The sequence below is a fragment of the Hoplias malabaricus genome, chromosome 15 (genome assembly GCF_029633855.1).
Source record: "Hoplias malabaricus isolate fHopMal1 chromosome 15, fHopMal1.hap1, whole genome shotgun sequence".
Lineage (NCBI taxonomy): Eukaryota > Metazoa > Chordata > Actinopteri > Characiformes > Erythrinidae > Hoplias > Hoplias malabaricus.
Window position 1 is genome coordinate 14,558,587 of NC_089814.1, and position 21,412 is coordinate 14,579,998.

The 21,412-nt window shown below is 37.6% G+C and overlaps 1 protein-coding gene across 1 annotated transcript in view; it reads right to left on the reverse strand.

Moving 5' to 3' along the window:
- nectin1a (nectin cell adhesion molecule 1a) overlaps nt 1-21,412 on the reverse strand; it is a 22,563-nt gene continuing 1,151 nt past the window's right edge. The window contains 5 exon segments of the mRNA XM_066646669.1: nt 1-797; nt 2,135-2,286; nt 2,508-2,625; nt 2,831-3,130; nt 3,968-4,339. Of these exon segments, the coding sequence (XP_066502766.1) occupies nt 271-797; nt 2,135-2,286; nt 2,508-2,625; nt 2,831-3,130; nt 3,968-4,339 (1,469 nt within the window). The 3' untranslated portion in view covers nt 1-270.

A 21,412-nucleotide genomic window follows, 5' to 3' on the forward strand; every position in this document is an offset into this window, starting at 1 on the left:
AGAATGTAGCAAAAATGTCCTAAAAGGGTCTAACTTTCTAAAGCATTTTAGGCCTGATGCATGCAAAATCACAAACAAGGTATTGACTGTTAAAATAGAATCGTTCCAGTCTTTGGTTTTCAGGACCACAAAAGATAGCATATGTTAATCAGACCCAGATTGGCTTGAATTTAAATTTTCAGTCAGAAGTAGGATTAAAGGAAATTGGGGAGGAGTTCTGGGATAATGCCCTAATAATATGTTAGGAAGATATGGTCATATTAATTCTATTCACACATACCACTCTTCTTTGGAGATGACAGAACCATCCATCTGAGGAACCATATCCACAGAGATCTCCACTTCAGCTCCATAGTCATACAAGTAACTCTGTTCATCATATCTGTATCTCTTACTGTCTTCCACCGTGCTGTAGGCTATCATCCTGTTGTCAGGGTAACCATGGAACTTTTCACAAACACTTGTGTCCCCATAAAGTTCTGGCTTTTTCTCAATGTTTGATTCTTCAGGATTGGTCAGTGTCTGAGGAAGGGAAGGGCATGGTGGAAGGCTGCCAGCTTTGCCAAAACCATTGCCCAGCACTTGCTTCTTGGTGCTATAATCCCCTTTAAAAGTGCGCCTCTGGCGATGGAAGAAAACAGCCAGCAGTGTGACGGCTGCCAAGAAAACTGTGCCACACACCACAGCGCCACCAATTGCAGCACCTGTTTGCTGCTGCTCCTGAGACACCTCATGGGAGAAGCTAGGGTATTCTGGGTAGGGAAAGAGATGGAAGGGAACATGGTATAAGCATCACTCTATCAGAGCTACTTCCCTCAGTAGGGATGTGACGATGTAAAAAGCTGATACCAGTGACCATAACTATGGTTTTAGGGGTGTCTTGATGCAGTCCAGAGATTGATTATTGGGATAATTGATGCATAGATTAAGAGGTTGAGTATAGGCAATATTAAGCCTGATACACTCATTATCCTTAGTTTGTTCTATTCAAGGCAAAGACATTACTTACAAATTAGGGCAGAAAGGACATTTTTTAAAAGTTTAAAAACTATTTTACATATCTAAAAACAGAATTACTGTGAAGTGTCAAATAAAGTTTGAGTGGGTGGAGAGAATTTTTAAAAAAGATTTATTGAAAGATTTGGGTGAACACTGATATTTAGTGTTCGTACGGAATGTAAATTTATAGCTTCAGCGCTAATACAAAATACCAAATATGGACACCAAATATATAGACTCACCATCTACATAGGACTATTGCACAGTTTTGTACATTTTTATTTTGTACCATTGCTTTTAAAAATATTTATTTTTTTTTATTAAATAACTGTGTTTATTTTAAATAATACCATTCTCAGATTAGAAAAAGAACAAATACTGGATCAGCAACCTCCACCTTAGCTTTTGATAATATGTCACCACTGGTATCGTACAGATAGACTCTTTACAGAACTGCACAGCAACAGGATCTGTAGGCTGTTTAAACTGTAACTGTTTAAAATAAGCTAATCATACACATGTACTGTCATTTTTAGTATGTGAAACACAAAGACACAAAGTCTTTCAAACCCATACCTCTCCCATCCCTACCCTACAGTTAAATCACATCAAGACAAAATAGAAAAAAGCAGAAAACCTAGATGATGTAAGATTTCTGTGAGGCATCTCACATAAATTTTCTTTCTCAAGGGAGCAGCACACAGGTGGCACCAAGCATCATTCCAGATTTTCATACGATTCCAGTTTCTGCAGAGCACATGCAGCATTTCCACCATGCAATGACATAACCACTACATCATGCAAAAGGTAGTTCAGCTTTGAGAACAGACAAGACAGATCACATCAAGCCAAATGTCCACAGAGCAAACCATGCAGGTTGAAGAACAATACAAAGAAAGCAGAAAGGAACAGGAAGAATTCCCTGACAAACACAAAGCAGCCACACACAATACTTGTGAAAGTTAATAATAATAATAATAATAATGTGATGTTTCAGAGGCATTTCATGAGAAACATTACAAGTTAGTGAATGGCATAATCAACAATCACTTAATGACTTCACATGCACAGGATTTGGCAGCATAGACAAGCAAAGCAGTTATATGCTTTTAACACCGAAAACACAAGTGCTTACCTGACACTGTTACTTCTATTGATGCAGAGCCTGTCCCAACACTATTGGTGGCATCACATACATATGTGCCTGCTATATCATAGGTTACAGGACCTTTGAAGATTAGTGTGTCATCACGCAGCTCCACTGTATTTGGCATGGAGCCATTCAGACTAAATGGAAAAACAATTTCTTTAGTTATTTCATTAATAACAAACCCTTAAATTTCAGTAATCATTAGAAACTGATATAATTTTGGCTTAAGAGTCAGTCTGTGCCCAAAAGCGTGTCCTTAGAGTTAGTGGTTCTTTAAACTAAACTAGCACTGGTATCAATCTGTGTGATAATTCACGACTATGCATTTCAGTCTTGTCCAGTATTTCTACATACTTACTATCTCCACTGAAACAATGAGATGGGTGGGTTAGCATCAGCAAGGCAGGTGAGCTGAACATTGTCTCGGTTTATATACCAGTTTCCATCAAAACCGTCAATGATTACTTCTGGCTCATCTGTGATTTAAAAAAAATTAGAGCATTATGACATTTTGATCATTTCATAGTATATTTTTAATAAAAAAAATATAAAATTGTAAATGAATGTTACTACTCTTGGACATGGCTGAGTCTATGTTACAAGGCACTGTGCTAGAACAGTAAGAAAATGAGAGGTCTTTACTATTTTGTAATTTAGGGGAAGGCAGAAATGCCTGCTTACACTGTATGTTGAGTGTAACACTGTCTGTGTACTGTTCTTCATTGTACGTGGAGATACAGGTGAGCCGCTGCTGGTGCGTTTCTCGACTGGGCACCAATATGTAGTCACTGCGCACTGTGATGGTTCCATCAGCATTACGGGTCTCCTCTGTGTTGGCTTCTCCATCTAACTCACTATCCCACGTGATTACACTAGGGGGTTTCCCATTGGCAGAGATACATGTAGCCACAGTCATCTTCAGATCTTTGGATCCTGCCACTATTGTGGGTGTGGACAGACTCATCTGGACCATAGGTCGAGCTGTAGAAAATCACACATCAATACATATATTTAAATAAAAATAAATAAAAAGTAAATAATATTCACCCAAATTTACTGGTTATATAATGCTACTTCTTTGACTAATTAGAAAAATCAGTAACACTGTACTGCAGATTTTAATGTATTGGAAAATGTTGTTTTTGAAAACTAATGGTGAAATAAAAACATTTTCTTGCAAATGTGTAAATTATCCAGTAAAATCTCCCGCCAGCTGAATCTTAGCTCTGTAATCCACAAAATGCAACACAGCCAAGAAACGGAATGTTGTCTGTGTTCCAAATTTGTGTTGTGAGCACAACATCATAAAGTCAGGTCAGACATGTCACTAGTTCACAAATGTATCCAGATTATTCCTGGTTGACCCAGTGGAGTTCTGTGTATTAATTTCTGCACAGATATGCCTGTGTAAACGGATATATATAGATATGTATACAGCTCACTTATAAGACGCTTGAATTTTTTTTATTAAACCTGATGTTGGCAAATGTTTCATGTTTATTATAATCAATGAAAAATGTACTAGAATACTGAGATTCATGTTAAACCAATTATATACATATACCCAAAAAATAATGGAAAATTAACTTATAATCCCATACAGTACTCTTATTCACTACTGAAAAAAAATGCTAAAATCTGTTGTGCTAAATTATATAATAAATAAAAGATTATCTAGACTCTCCATTAAAAAAGCCTAATAAAATATTTCTCCAATGATTTACATAATTTTCTCTGTACTGCTGATCACCCACTAAGAAGTAAATCCCCACATCCATGTCAGTGATTTACTAGTTGAGGAATGTTAAATGACACTACCATAAACAGTGAGGTTGACCATGCTCTCTCTATTGCCAGCAGGGAAGGTGGTGTATTCGCAGATGTAAGCAGATTCATCGGACAGTCTGAGGTTATTGAATATGATGGTGGTATCCTCCAGGGAAGGCATTCTTTGACGCACTGATGAATTCTTGAATCTGACACGCTCTTTGAAAGGCGGCAGCACAGACACTCCTAGGGCAGGGTTGGCAATGGCTACATTCTGCTTGGTTCCATTGGAGAACTTCTGCCAGGTGACCTGGGAAATCTTTACCGGTGGGTTACTGTTGATAAACTCACAACGCAGCTCCACCTGTGAGCCCACATATCCTGACTTGTCACTGTCCATCTGCACCATCTGACTACTTCCACCTGAGGTACAAACATAAAAGGGACAGATTAGGAATCCCAGAGGTCATACTGGGCCTCAATCATGAAACATTCATAAAAAAAAGCAAGCTGCAAGTAAAATGGACCTTCCTGAAAAGGAAGCAAGGCACAGACAGCAGAATCGCCAAAGCTATGTAAACCCCAGATTTATCAGTAGACAGGTGTGTGTTAGTGAATACTAAGTGTTCTGAGCTGAAATGTACCTTTTATCAAAGTGGCACAAATCGACACAAAAGCTGAAGGCATTTATGCTTAACACAACCTCCTTATATTGGTTTTGGGGCATTTAATTATCTCTCTGTTTTCTCAAAGAGGGACAAATGTCTGTGGAGCTCTTCCTGCTTTGCAAGAGCTCCTTCAAATGCATTCATTTTGTATGAAGAAAGTTTAAAAAAAAGATTGGTGGTGCACTACCGGGCATAGCAACATGGCCCGGGCCTAACACGCAAGGCACAGGCACAACAATTGCCTCCCTCTGGATCACAAACCCTTGTGCTAGTTGCAGGGTGTCAAGTATAAGCCTGCTCTACAATTCCTGGCATGATGCTTGGATGATTGAGGGCTTAGAAATGTGTATCTGAAACGTTCCAGTGTCCAAGGAGACAAGTGGACAGCGCCTGTGCAGGTTTGGGAACAGGATCTGTTGGATTCCCTTCTCAAAGCTGGCTCTAAAATGTTGAACAAATACAAAAGAATGGATCTTGATAGTCAACAGAGAGTCATCCCTGTCAGTTCATAAACATTTATCGTCTCTATAGTCGCTGAAGTTCTCTCTGCAGAGGTCTGTCTGTTAATTCCAGCAGCAGTGCATGATCAGTCATTTACACAGGTGGGTATTACAGACCCTAAAGTCTTAAGCTAATTCACATTGAACTGACAACATGAATAACAAAACAGTTTATTATACATAAATAAAAATAAAAACAATACTCTTTAGCTGCTGGAATTAACATTAGAAAACTCCAGGTAGAGAACCGAGAATGATCCACCACAAAAAACAAACTTGTTAAGACAATGCTGAAAGATGTAAGAACTAATCTGTGTCGCATTTCTTCTAATTGCGATTTGTCAGTGTAATGTTAAAAGAATTCAGCCCCATGTTAACAAGAACTGGGCTCAAAAAGAGAAAAAAGATATCAACATATAACTGACAAACATATCTGCTTCAAATATATGAAATGCTCCATAGCCACTAAGAGGACAGTAATATTTGGTTTTGTGGATTTTTTTTAAAGATATCTCATAGCCATTATTGCCATAATACAGGTATCAGTGTGAATGTCCTTCACCTGTGGATACTATAGTGTAAATCTGTCTAAAAATAGGAGGGTTTAAGAGCTCTTGGCCCAATAAGGTTGAACGGGACTCCCCTAGCCAATAAGCTGCTGTTCAGCTTTGTGAAGAGCGACTGTAAACACAGTGGTGTGTTTGCCTGTGATTGAGCATATGTCAGTGTCAGTCTACTAAAGTCATGATAGTCACTGACTGGTAAACAACTTAAACGTGAGAGTCAATCTCCACTCTAACCCTAACCAAAAATAAGACAGCTGAGACTGTTCTGAGGCAAAACCTCTTATATAACCTTAACACTAGATTGTTCTCTCTCTCTCTCTCTCTCTCTCTCTCTCTCTCTCTCTCTCTCTCTCTCTCTCTCTCTCTCTCTCTCTCTCTCTCTCTCTCTCTCTCTCAATAACTCTCTCTGCTTTTTTGAATTTGACATCCATTTGGAAAGACTAAGATAAGCCATGCACTATATATCTGCCTTAAGGGATGATAAATTGAAAGTTTTACATTTCAGCTAGCAACATTTTTAGGACATTTGCAGTTTCACAAATGTTAAGCAATAGAAGAAGCAGGAACATGTTTTGAAAATATTTTCATCTAATCATTTACAATCACAAAGAAATAAATACATGTAATGCCACTTATAAAATAGATGGTTGCAAGTTTGTATCTGTCAAACACAACGCACATATTTAGCAGAAATAAACAATTATTTATTTAATGTAATAAACTGGCTAAATAACTACATTCCAATAATGTATTTTGTATAATTAAGCATAATTTATATAATATAATAAATATAATTTATAATATAATAAAGTACATATTATACATTTTAGAGAGAGAGTAATTCGGTTAGATTTGGAAGGCAAAAGTAAAAACCAGGAACTTCCATAACTTCCAATAAACAAATCTATTACAAAATCTGTGAGATTAAAAACAATGTTATTAGGAAAATTAAAAACCTTTTCATATTCAAATGCTGTCCTTTAATAACACATCTATTCCATTTGATATCTGGGACAGGTGTTTAATAACATTAAATGACAATCTTATAATTTTGGGTGCTACAGACTCAATAACCCCACTCTCCCTCCACCCCCAAAAAAGGCTACTAAATGTATGAGTTTCATGGACAGGTGTTTAAAAATTAGAAGAAGCCCATTCTTACATCAGAGCAGGCCGAGAGGTACAGGTTGGCCTTCCTAGGTCTGATGACTGTTTTTTTTTGTGTGTACAAATAAATATAGCAAAGATGATGATGATGATTTGAATCTGGAGTTGGGGAGTTCCATAATACCTGAGCAATTACATGTACTTCACAGGTTCTAAGTGCAACTCAGCTGAAGTTGGAAAAGCCTAGAATGAAGACAAACTATAAACCATTAACTAATATAGAGCATGCAATGTCAAGCTGGGAACAGCAGCCAGGAGCTGCTTTCATATTCTGACCTCATCCTCTAAGATATAGCTTTGTGAAATCAGGATTAAACTTGAAAGGTATGCTTAACCTTCGATAGCATTCAAACTAATCTTTTCATTCACATAGGAATAATTACACTGAAAATCTGATCTGAGTAATGAACATATCTGGCATTTTGGAAAACTCAGGAGCAGATTCATTTTTATAAACCCCTATGAATACATAGAAATGTGGCTCTCTGAAATGAAACAAATCAGCTCATTTTCTGAGACAGAGGTCTTTAAGTCCAGACCTGAAATCCACTTTCTGTCTTTGATTTCAATCACTATGACCAGGTGGCCTATCTATAGTTTAATTAAAAGGTGACACTTTATATATTTCAGAATTTCAGATATTATATTTCAGACATTCCCCTCACAATTTGCTAACACTCCAGTCTGTTTGCACTGTGGAAAAAAGGCTGGTACTTATACACAACCCTGGCTCAGTAAGTTGGAAAAAAACTCAGTGTCTCTATATGAACTGGCTCAGAAGTAGTGCTGGGCGATACAACAATGTCGATTAGTTTCGTAATTAATTTTTGTTCAACAGCGATGATAAGCTTTGGGTAATAGAGCTCAATAAACCTTCAATTTCTATTCCCAGTTAACAGCCAGCTGCATGTTCTCAGGCGCATATACACATGCTATTAGTGTAAACGAACATAGGCGACCACTTGAATATGGGAATATTATATATGGTATAGTCTTTTGTTCACTCTGTGTTTTGGTGTGTATTTTGTCTGGTACGGTGACTCCCTGTCAGAACACAAGCGCAGAAATTTTCCTCGTGCACAGGGAGAACCCAGTGGGTTTTTCTTCACCTAAAGTGTATTTTCCTTCCGGGAAATGTTTTCCCGTTTGCGAGAGCACTGCTCGTTGCCTGACATGGTTTTCCTCACGTTAAATTATTTTCTCCGCTTGAAAATTTTTAATTGGAACCAATGCCATAGATCAGGCTGCTTCCCTTAAATAAACACAGGCAATAAATAAACACTCCCAATGGCTGAACTTTTTCCGCCTGCGTAGGCTCCAGACCCATTGTGACCCTGAACTGGATAAACAGTTACAGACAATGAAGGAATGAACATGCAAAACCACAATCATGTTTGCTTTAAGTGCAAAATGTTTACAGTTCAGCACTTTGGAGTGTTTATTTGTTTATTAATTTATTATTTTAAACTCTTCTTAATCTGTTGAAATTGACTCTTTCTTCTTCTTTTAACGCTTGAGGTGGTAATGCCCTAAGAATGTTTTCATGACACAAGACATAAATATCATTACTTTTTTGTTGTAGGAAAACGTTGTGTATGCACATATATATTATTTATACACATATTGTATAGTTACATTTGGTTTATTCACTCTACATTTTTAGAATGATGTCTTTTGTCACAGTGTGACAAAATGTTAATATTGTTATATCAATATCAATATCAAATATCAAGGTCGATAAATATAGAAAAACCTATTTTGGCCAGTGCCCAGCTCTACTCAGAAGCTCAGTATGCTCAGACAGAACCAAGATAAGATATATGGAGATGTCTGGATGGTGGAAATACCTCAGAATGTTGAAAAGCATAAATAAATGAGGATGTGGCTACTTAAGGAGGAACAGACTCAAAATTCTAGAGCCTCTAACTTCATGACAGTAAACTCATACTAAAAGTGCTAAAAAGCTAAACAGCTGTAGTTACAGTTTCTATGTAATTCAAATTTAAAAAAAAGTTAAGCTTCAAACACAAATAAGCTACAGTTGGCTTCTAACTCAAACCTACTATTCAACCTTAAAAGATGAGGAGCTTCTGGATGAACACAAGCAGAAGGGTGGCATTTTTTTGCTGTGAGAATAGAAGTCCTCTAGAATCTTCTATGTTGCCTTTAAATATCAGTGAATACAAACCCAATACTATACAGTAGAGGCCCACAGTAGAATGTCCCAACTGCAATTGGACATTTCTAGGCTGTTCCAGCTATTGTTTTCCATCACAAATCCTGCATATTTCCTTAAAAAGATTTTTACAGAAATGAAAACATAAACTGTACTGACCCCACCATTCATGTGCAGCTACTGAACACTTTTATCCTTAACCTTATTGGAGAGATAATACATATAAAAGGTACCTCCCTAAGTCCTTTCTTGAGTCTCAAAGCATGATTACACTTTCAGAGCAGAGTAGAGCTTTAAAGGCTTCATCTGTAAAGTTTAACTACTGCTACAGTCATTTGAAAGCTGGTTGTTTGGACCAATCTGAAAAACCTTATAAAGATTTAAGCAGATATGCAAGGGAATGCTATTGCCCTAGTATACACATAAATAAATATTTTAATTATTTAACCACTCTGCCATTAGCTTTGAAGTTTTTAATCAGATTTCAGTCAATAATTACCTTTATTAATCTTGAATTCTAGTTGAAATACACAGATATATAGAACCAAATCATATAAACTTATGAGAAAGAACTCCTAACACAATAATTTTTATGAGGACCTTTAAACCTGACATACGCCAAGACTGGATTTGTCATCCAGTCACGATGACCTGGCAGGGGCCGGGAAGGCTGCACTTCGTAAGATGGTTGTCACGGTACTATGGACACAGGCTAATGAGAATTGAAAGCCCTCTGTGAAGCAGGACCCTGGCCGCTTTCCAAACTGCTGCTGCACAGTCCTGTCCTTTCACTTTAAGTCAAGAATACAAGACACTTACCTTTCCACACCGCACAACGAGTCCAGACATAGCAACAGACATGTGTTACAGAACAGAAGAGTAACAGGAACAAAGCATTTCTTTGATGGTTTAGCTGAGTAGGTAAAAGCCATATATATATCTTTTTTTATTTATTTATTTTTTGTGCTCAGGTTAAGACTTATTATTCAGTACCTACTACAATTTACAATTTGGTAGCATTTATGAATATGTACAACTCATCACAAAAGTGAGCATCTGAGGTGTGGAATCACAAACAGACCCTTAGGGTTCAGAGAACACCCGAGTACAGACATGTACTAATTACAATGTTTTTATAATGTGGGATTTTTTTTCCCTTGAAAAGATTGCAACAGACTGCTGTTGAGTAACCCACAAAGCAAGTTAATCTAGAGTCTCACGCAGCCTTTGACTAACATGTCCACTCTAGAGATGAACATGTCATACACACATGACCTCATCTCCACCCTCTCTGCCTGTGGACTGATGAGCTCTGCAGCTGAGCTGATTAAAAGCTTTAGAGGAGAGTAGGCAACCAGTCAGTCTGCAACACCTACCTCCAAACTGTACGTTGGGCCACATATGAGGGCTATAGTGTAACCCCCAGCATTTTTTCTCTGCAGTATAAGACTATTGTTGATTACATGTACAGACTACAGGTTTAAAGAATCAACAAACAATAATCACAAAAACGGGTAAGAAAGTGTTGAGTTCAGAATTCCAATTTCTCCCCCATTATTCAGCAGCATGCTAGACAGCACATCTGACTGTTAGTACACTTTAGAAAGTGACTGGCTTCACGTGTCTAGGAGGAAGCATGTGCTGACCTCACCCTCCCAGCTTGATACCATCATGTAACTAGGGGAGACCTAGGAACAGCAATGAAATTGACAATGGAAAATCAGACAAAAAAATTAATCGCATCTTGTTTCGTTTGTGGCCGATACTGTAGTGTTAGGACAAAATTCCCTAGAAATAATATAACGCAGTTGTCTAAATTCTGCAGAGAAATGAAGTACTACCTGATCATTTTCTTTTTACACAAAAAACATGACCTTTAAACTTACAACTAGGCTGTATATATTTAATAAACAAACTTTTATTCTGCACCAAAAACGCACAATCTGACTAATTTGTTTTATCTCACTGTAATAAATTCATTTACAAAGCGCTTTTTTAATTCTATTTTGAAAGTGTCATAAGTTCATTATTATTATTATTATTATTATTATTGTTGTTGTTGTTGTTGTTGTTTTTATTATTATAAGAAATTAAACTCCATAATAATTAGACAGTAAATTGTTATGGGCTGATAATAGCTGTAGATAACTAAGAGCCTAAACAGCTGTCTATATAAATAGGCAAGATACACTATAGGCTGATGCACTGTGTCATAATGGCTTGTTTGGTGCTACTAAAACCTAGCTAACTGACAAATAAGGCATGTTTTCAGAGATCATGAAGATTTTTTTGTGAATGATGATGACTGTTTAATGAGCTGTTTACTGCTGCAGCCACATGCTGTCACTCAACTAACTTGCGTTTGTTTGTAATGCCACAACTGAGGCCATCAGACAACACATTTTACCTCGCCTATGTATCTCTGAAACAACTTCTGCAGCGCACTCTCCAAAGTTTCTCTTTTTCACTCCACTATCTCACGTGAAAATGGAAAGAAGCCCATATTAAAATATTCACAAGGTTATTTGCATTGACAATTTATAGGTAAATGTGTGCATTACGGAGGAACGCAAGGCTGGTTCAGCTCTGCATGTTTTAAAGAAGGTTGTGATTTAAAAAGAGAAAACAAAGTTCAGGTGTGCATATGCATGCTTTTATAAATCAGAATTTTTTGGGGCATATGCTATTTTCTGGCTGTGGGCACGCACACACTTTTACTCCAGAATCCATTCAGACTTTTATAAACAAGGCCCCAGGAGAGCACTTAGATATCAAAGTACTGGCAAACATGAGTTTTCTTTCTAGATGTCATATTTTTACCATAACCCAACATGAATGGCTAAAAACTGCGATGTCAGTATCATACTAATTGCAACTGAAACAATTCCACATGTTCGAACATGCACTTGTCAACTCTGCAAGACAATTTCTGATGGAAGAATATCAGACCCACTATAGACAACCACACTTCTGCACTAGGTATTGTGGTGCTAGGATTCCCAAAGACATGACAACCATGAATTAAATAAAAGATTCTAGTACTGAATTTACTTCCGACCCTGATGTAGGGCTGGGCGATATGGACAAAAAATCATACCCCGATATATTTTAGCTGAATGGCTATATACGATATATGATATGATATTATATACGTTGTGAAAAATAATGAGAAAATGTTTTATAAACATTTTATAAACAGAACAGTCAGTTTTATGTGTTATCTCAACCTTGTTTAAATATGTTTAAGACAAAAGTTTTCATTGGGTGTCTTAACTTTTCTCCATAATTGTACATTGAAAACAATTCAGTTATAAAGCAAAGCTAAACAAGATGTCAGAAAACATTTTTATTTATCAAAATAAAGACTTAAGTACATGACAAATGACTTTATTAATTTACAGACCTACAGTGTGTGTAATAAAGTGATTTTAAGAACAGTATAAATGTGCTCTTGGTGTGGTTTTCTGGGAAATAGCTCGTCTGCAGACATGAACATTTAATCACCCAATCTTCAATAAATTGGATAGTCACGCTCAAATATGGCTCACATGTATATAATATAAATATAATATTTTATCAAATTCAGAATGTGAAGGTTTACACAGTGATGTGTCCTGCATCATTTACAGTAGATCTTTAAACAACGACAGAGACAGGTCTAACTTTAGTGGGTCTATTTCTTTCAAAGCTATCTTTGTAAGACAGAACATTCTTATCATCATTTTTTAATCTTCATTCATTTGAAGGAATTTCATAAGAGAGAAGCAGGGCAGATTTAAGCTTTGGGGACTTAAAGCTCCACCTCTGTAAAGTCTGAGAGGGCAGGGGTTCAGAAGATTTGGATCCATAATTCATCATGCACAAAGAATCTTACAAATCTACGAACCAAGTACACAGGTTCTTCACAGAATTACAAATAATAATAATATTAATAATAATCAGACATGCTTTATCCACACTATTCTAATGTATTCTCCAGAAGGAAAATACAACAATGTTTGAAACACTGGAAGCTATTTTATATTAAGCTAAAAGCCAATCAGAGAAACAAAAACATTACTGACGGTGCTCAGCAACAACTCTGTGTCATTTCTGGAGCTTGCGATATAAGCTGCCAAGAATCTCTTCTCACCATTCATAAACATAGAACAATTTGATCCAGATGGAGTGTTTTCATGAGCCTGTTTCCGATTAACAAAACCCCAGTGGAGAATTAAAACAAGTTCAAATCAGAGTACCCCAAATGCTATAAACCTGTTACTTTAAAGATCCATGACTTTAAAGAAAAGCATTTATGGTGCTGTGAATATTAAAGTGTAACTCACAATGGTGGATTTATATGAATTCCTCAATATGTTTTCATTATTTCAGTTGAGATTTACCTAAAAATTATCCAAATAATCAGGGTTGGAAGAGAAGTCCGGTTTACTCCCACGGTCCAAAACACACGTTGGTAGGTGGATTGGTGACTCCAAAGTGTCCATAGGTGTGAGTGTGTGAGTGAATGTGTGTGTGTGTGTCTGTGTTGCCCTGTGAAGGACTGGCGCCCCCTCCAAGGTGTATTCCCCGCCTTGCGCCCAATGATTCCAGGTAGGCTCTGGACCCACCGCAACCCTGAACTGGTTACAGAAAATGAATGAATGAATGAATGAATGAATGTATTAAGAATGAAGTTTGAAACTACAGCAGTTATCACATAGAAACAACAAGGGGGGAATGTACAGATTGTTAGTAAGTTATTGTATACTGTTAATGTATCTTCCTGCAGAGCAAATTTATCCAGTAATGGCATTAGTGTGGCACTGTATCACATTGGTTTGATTTTTCATGCTACTACTAAAACTGACAACTAACAGATGATAAATATTCATTTATTTATTGTCTGTAACAGTTAATTCAGTTCAGGGTTGCAGTGAGTTTGAAGCCTACACAGAATCTTTGGGCACAAGGCAGGAATACACCGTGGACAAGACGCCAGTACATTACAGTCCACAACACACTTACAACTATGGACACTTTTGCATGTCCAGTTCCATAGCAAACCCAGAAGAAACCCAAGTATAGAGAACATATCCAACTCCTCACAGACAGTGACAGACAGAGTCTGGGTTCAAACCCACAAACTCAAGACACTGTAGCTGTGTCAAAGCAACTCTACGTGTTGTGCCACCATGCTTTATAATAGGATGCTACTAAACACTAAACAATATACACTACTGAACACTACAATTTTGGACTCAATATTGACCCAGAGAAAGAAAAACAAATTGAGCAATAAAAAGGAAGATCTTAAATGGAACAATTTGATGTTTAAATAAAGTGAACACTTCATATGGAACACGATGTATCATAACTCAACTGTCTCGCACATGCCAGGATTAGTTCGGCCACTGCTGGACTGTTCATTGGGGTTCTTTGCCTGCATTTCTACAAACATATTTGGGACAAATTGTGTGCTGTACATAAATTCACATTCATAACTGAAATATAACTGAACAGAACAATATCAAAATACGCAATGAACAAAAAAGCCCCTACCCACAAATTTTAGTCAAAACAAAAAGCTATCATTATTTATTCAATTCATTAACAGCATGTTTGTCATGCTTACAGGGCATGGAGATCTGGAAAAGGTCACCATTACCTAATACTGTATTCAAATCACATGGTGTTAGTGAACAAAACCAGGAAAAAGGTAGCATGTCTCAATATGACCTTGCCCATATTTCATTTATAACACCATGGCACATTGTGATAATTCTAACTTGAGCTGAGCGCCACTGTAGAATGCAGCCTTAAGCAAGGTATTATAGCTAATATGATGTGCCAGAAAGCCGTGCAAGTCATCCCAAGAGCCATCTCTTTGAGTAATTCTGTTAGGCAGGGTCATCCTCACTTGACAGTGTAACTGGCATTGTATGCTCCAACATCCCTCTGAGTTTTCTGAGTGAACTGATCACATGTGCTTGACGCTCTTTTTCTGGTGGAAAGAATACCCCCTGCTTTTGTTCCTCTTTCCATTTTCTGATTAGAAAAATTTGACCCACCCACGTACTTAAATGCAGCTCAGTGTGCTGAGTCTATGGACAGCTTTGGTATGAAGTGGTTCAGTAGTGTGACCTATGGCTAGGCCCAGACCCCTCGCTCCTTGACCTGTGACCTACTGCATCATCTGTTCGGACAAGACTTGCGGTATCACCATGGCAACAGGCCAGAATGTAACAGATGGCAGGAGCATGCTCCACAGCAGTTTAAGAGTGAGTGCTGAGACCAGAAGGGTGAAAGTGGGTCAGGATCAGCCTGAACACTGCCACATTACACTGGACACCAGACTGTGCTGTGTACCCCACCACATTCACATTCATACTCTTAGAAACAAATGTTCATTTGAGTGAATATTTTGAGCATTATCTCTCTGCTTTTAATATGACTGTGAAAAGGGCCTTTTGTCTCTGAGATTAACCCCAAAGCCTCTTACAAAATTCATAAAATCATCAGAATCAGTCCCCAGCTATTATAAAAAAAAATCTGAAGAGGTTATATTGAAATAAGTATCCGAGGCCAAAAGACCCATGTTATTATTTTTGCCTTTGACAGGGATTTCCCAAAACCGGTTAACTCATTTTAGTATAGTGATCAGTGATGAATGGATTTCTTTATAAAAGTAAACTAATCTGCTAATCCTCCATCCTAATCCATTATTATAATATATATATATATATATATATATATATATATATATATATTCCTCCGAGTGCTCCGGTTTCCTCCCACAGTCCAAAAACACACGTTGGTAGGTGGATTGGCGACTCAAAATTGTCCGTAGGTGTGAGTGTGTGAGTGAATGTGTGTGTGTCTGTGTTGCCCTGTGAAGGACTGGCGCCCCCTCCAGGGTGTATTCCCGCCTTGCGCCCAATGATTCCAGGTAGGCTCTGGACCCACCGCGACCCTGAACTGGATAAGCTGAACTTGATATCAGCCTGAGGATCTTGAGGACCCTGAGGATTTACAGCAGTGAGGTTTGCAAATAATATAAAACATTTTACATGAAACATTTTCATTGCTATTTCATGTTGTGCATGGTATGCCTGCTAATATGAGTCTAATTATAAAGACCTGAAATAATGGAATGTGATAGTGGAGGATTAGAAGGGAGCAGCAACAGTAGATGTTAGTAATAAGTCAATAAATATTAAAACAAATATTAAAATAAATACAAATAATATTTATGTTAATAAGTTGTAACTTAGGGCGGCATGGTGGCGCAGCAGGTAGTGTCGCAGTCACACAGCTCCAGGGACCTGGAGGTTGTGGGTTCGATTCCTGCTCCGGGTGACTGTCTGTGAGGAGTTGGTGTGTTCTCCCCGTGTCCGTGTGGGTTTCCTCCGGGTGCTCTGGTTTCCTCCCACAGTCAAAAACACACGTCGGTAGGTGGATCCAAAAGTGTCTGTAGGTGTGAGTGTGTGCATTGCCCTGTGAAGGACTGGCGCCCCTTCCAGGGTGTATTTCTGCCTTGCGCCCAATGATTCCAGGTAGGCTCTGGACCCACCGCGACCCTGAATTGGATAAGCGGTTACAGATAATGAATGAATAAATGAAAGTTGTAACTTTATGCATGTCAATATTTTTATTTAACCATTCCCTCTCCTTGTGGCAGTCCAAAGTTTTATCCTTCATTTGTCTTTAACATTTAACTGATGGAAGTGCAAAGAAAAGATTTCCAAAGTTTTCGCTAAAATGTTGGCACAGTACCACATATATAAGGTTAACTTGTCAATATATAATTTGACAAAAGATAGATTATAACAAATACTGTTTATAGAGACAAAAATATAATTCAACCTTAAAAGAAGCCAAATGAATGTGGGCTACTATTTTGGTAATCTTAACATATTGCCTGTGGTATTAGCCCTGAGGATTACACTTGGAAGTATGAATAAGACATAATTCCTGTTATGAGTAACTACATTTTCACAGTTGGGACTTGTCCACCAGCTGAAGCATTTGCTTCTCAGGCATAATCCTTCTAAAATGAGGATTTATGGCATAAAACCCCCCAAAGCTCTTACTGAGGCCAATATCTCACAAAATAAGAGCACACACACATTCAGCTGCACTAATAAACACACAGACAACTCAATTTTCAGACGGCAAAAACTATGTAGTGATTCCTAAACACTAAACCAAACATCCGGCATCAAACAAAACACAACATTTTACATTACCATATCTTTACTGAACCAATTCAATCCACTTTTGAGATAAGACTATAATAAGTTTGTATTAAATATATATACTAAATATGTTATAGTCTCCTGTTCACTGTGTTTTGATGTGTATTTTGTCTGGTATGGTGACGCTGTTAGAACACAAGCACAGACACTTTCCCTCGCTCTCAGGGAGAGAGAATTTTGGGCACTGTCTTGACTGTCCTTGGACAAGGTGGGGTTTTCTTCACTCAAAGTGTATTTTCCTCCTGGGGGAGCACTGTTTGTTGCCTGAAATGTTTTTCCCTGCTCGGAAATTTTGAATTGGATCTGACGCCATAGATCAGGCTGCTGCTCTTAATAAATAAACACTCCCAAGTGTGGAACTTTTCCCACCTAGCACCCAGTGATTCTGGGCAGGCTCCAGACACACAGTACGAAATTCCCAGCCGTTATCGTATAACGGAAGCTGTTTTACCAAAGATGCACAACACTGTGCAAATGCATATCAAGAGCTTGTTGCTCATGTTACTAATTTATAGATAGATACTTTATTGATCCCAGAGGGAAATTCATATTATTGGTTGTTGTAATGTGGGAAAATAAAAAATGGACAGTTCCAGAAATGAACAATAAATATTTTAATTAAACAAAATGTTTTAATTAATAACTATACTATTACATAATGCTCCTGATTGCTTAATACTTGCACATACTTGAACTTGTACTCAACTGGAAAAAATGGTATTTATGCATCCCTAATTTAGTGTTACACTTTTAAAAACATTGTTTTTCATAAATTTCTTTAACCATTATATTTGTGTTTTATAACAAATGTGTTCTGTAAGGGGGGAGTGAGAACGGTAGAGACCTTTTACTTATGTGACAGCAGGTCTTCCACAGAACCAGTAACAGTTAGCAATTTATGTACTACATTCACCTTGATAAAAATATTGTCTTTATCACATTTAACTTGATAACAGTAAAGTAAACATTTAACAGTAAAGCCTGGGGTGTACTGGCCAAGTGTATCAGCAGATGTTTATGATAATTTTACATTTCTCCTCAGTCATGAAATTCATGCAACCAGCATGCTTTAAAATTGTCACCTTGTGAATGAGTTTCCCAAATGACCTGCAGCACTGCCTCGCCAGCTTTTTTACCTAGAGTAATGGCACACAGTCTGCCCCGCTGCCCACTGCTACTGGGATTGTTCTTGTCTGTTATGACATTTGAGCATCTGATGTACTGGGGCAGTGGAGAACAAAGTGCCTTTGTACAATATCATGGGGGTTATTCAATTTATTACAGACTACAATTTGGTCACTGGCTTTGGTATGCTAGAGGGGGTGTGAAACAACTGGCTAGCCTCAAGGTTCTTGCTAGCAATATCCCTACACTGTCTATGTTGCCATGGTAAAACCTTTCTGCTATCTGATAACAGATTAGGAGCTTTTAAATACTACTGATGTCTGGTAAGAGTGGTTCAGACACAGCAGTGCTTCTGGAGATTTTAATCTCCTTAGTGTCACTGCTGGACTTAGAATAGTCCACCAACAAAAACAATCCAGCCAATAGCATCCTGTGTCCATTGATGAAACACTAGAGAACGCCCAACACAAACTGTGTAGCAACAGATGAGCTACTGACTCTACATCTATCAGGTGGACCAACGGGGTAGGTTTGTCTAACAGAGTGAACAACAAGGGGGCACAGTGTTTAAAAACTCCAGCATCGCTGCTGTGTCTGATCTACTTTTACCAGCGCAACACACACTAACACACACCCACCACAGCATTGCCACTGGGGAAACTGACCATAGAAGAACGGGGTGAAAGGGAGCTAACAAAATTTTCAGAGCAACAGATGGTCTACAGTCTGTAGGTGTAGAAGTACAGAGTGCTCCTGTATGATCAGTGGAGCTGAGAGAATGTACAGTAAGTGTAGAAACAAGGAGGTGCTTGTAATATTATGACTGGGTGTGTATATGAGTGGACAGTTTTAAGGTAATACTTTTTCGGTGGAAATAACTTCTAAATATATGATTCAAATGAGAATTGAATAAAATAAAGATTACTTATTAATTACTCATGTGAGCCATATTCTGAAACTATTGACCCTCCTTCATGACCAATAACCTCAAATATTTTCTGTGGCAGTCGATTAGACCTATGCAGCAAGAAATATTTCAACCTCTATGGAATATTGTTTCAGTCTTTGTTGTGGAGTGTGTTGGAGTGTTTTAGCCACATTTATACTTTTTCTATCCAAAAAAATCTTCTGCTTGAATGACTAGTTTGTTAACTATGGTATTTTTGAATCATGGTCATATTATATGATCTAACCTCTGAAAGGGTATAGATTACAGAAACACAGCTTAATATTCTGTTGTTGACTTTACAATTTGTTGTTGACTGATGCAATTTGAGATTCTTTTTTTCCTTCAGTGACTTCAGCTGCCCAAACTTTAAGGTTATAATACCCCTCTCTCTAGGTCATGCACTTTTGGGATGATGTTTCAGTTTTGGTACGCAGTGTTTTTTGTTCTCTAAACAAAACATTACTCAAGTTTACTAAAAATAAGGCTTTCTCTTCTTCTCATCTGTCCACAGAACATTGCTCCAGGGGTACTGTGCTACATCCTGGTGGTCAGCGATCTTGAGATGCAATAATGATTTATTTGTTTTCAATTTTGGTTTCCTTGAGTTAACTCTCCATGGATACTACTTGTTATTCTTCTGAACATAGGTATGACATGCAGCAGGCACCTGCAGATCCTTAGCCGTCAACCTAGTGTGTGTTGTCATTTGTATTAGGATTCTTGCACTGATCTTCATAATACAACCACTTCCAGGAAGAAGCGCTGTGGTGCTGGGTTTCTTCCATTTGTAAACTATCTGCCAGACTGTTAACTGATGTGGGCCTACTATTTTGGAGAGTTTTTCTTAGCCTTGCTCAAATCTTTTCTTCTCTTGTCCTATATAAGCTCATCTGAATGGCACAAATTACACTTAAACAGCCTTATTTCACATTCTTTTGTAAAGGGATGACTGGCAGGCTAAAAAAATCAACTCAATAGAAGTATCTTCTTTAAAAAGGTACATTACACTGAAGTTTTACTAACTTTTTCCGTGAATCATCTTGCCTGTTACCTATAAAGAATTGTATCAAAGCAAAATGTTTATCAGTGTTAAAATCTTTTGTCCTTTCTAAACAATGCCCCAAATAATTCCAAACGTTTCAGAATTTATTGTATCAGTACAGCCTAATGTCCACCATAATTTGTTTGTGAGTCTGTGCCTTCAGTCATGGAAAATATAATCATTTTGATGTTTTAAAATAATTGCCTCACTCTGAGAGCTCAACATACATATGTGTGCTTTCTGGTCTAAATCCTTGTGACATGTGGCCAGGAAAATACTCATGCCCAACAGATGACTTCCGCGAGAACAATTCATTAAATGACATGCCGTAATCTGATGTACTGTGGCGAAACACATTGGCAGGGCAGGACATAAAGCATACAGAAATAATTGCAGCAAAAATCCTGACATCTAAATCCTGTCAAAAACACTGTGCACATGGCAGTTTTAGAGATGTTGCTATATTCTCACACTCACACTGATTGACACAGTTTTACATAGCTATAAGGTAAAAAAAAAAAACACCAGATGTTTTTCTGGCCTTTTCAAACCTATCATAAGTCAAGCTTGTATATAAAATAACACAGTAAAACAATGGTAGCTTAAAGAGTCCCCCTGTTACACAATAAACCAAAGATATTTTATATTAACTGTATAGAATATTTTCTCTTGGAGACATAGACTTGCTCAATCATAGTTTTAATCTTTAATTTGTATGTTCCTAGATCAGACTGCAAATTGAGAGGCTTGAGTGAGGCGATTTCTTTTCCCTACGTTTGGAAAGGACAACATACGGGCATTCGATGTAAAACTTGCTTAAAAACTACTGGCATCAAACAGATATTCAAATTTGAACAATTTTCAAAAAACTAATCTTCTGGGCCAACTGTCATAAGCAAATCTTGACGTGTGTAATAGCAAGTGTTGTGTGGACCAAACTTCTACATTTGGCCCAGATTTGGTCCATGACACACCCTATATCTGACACATAGAAGGTGCACCTGTGTCTCACCCCAAGTCAACGCTGTCTTTCAAGGTAGAATGGCAGTTGTGGGACACATTTGTGACA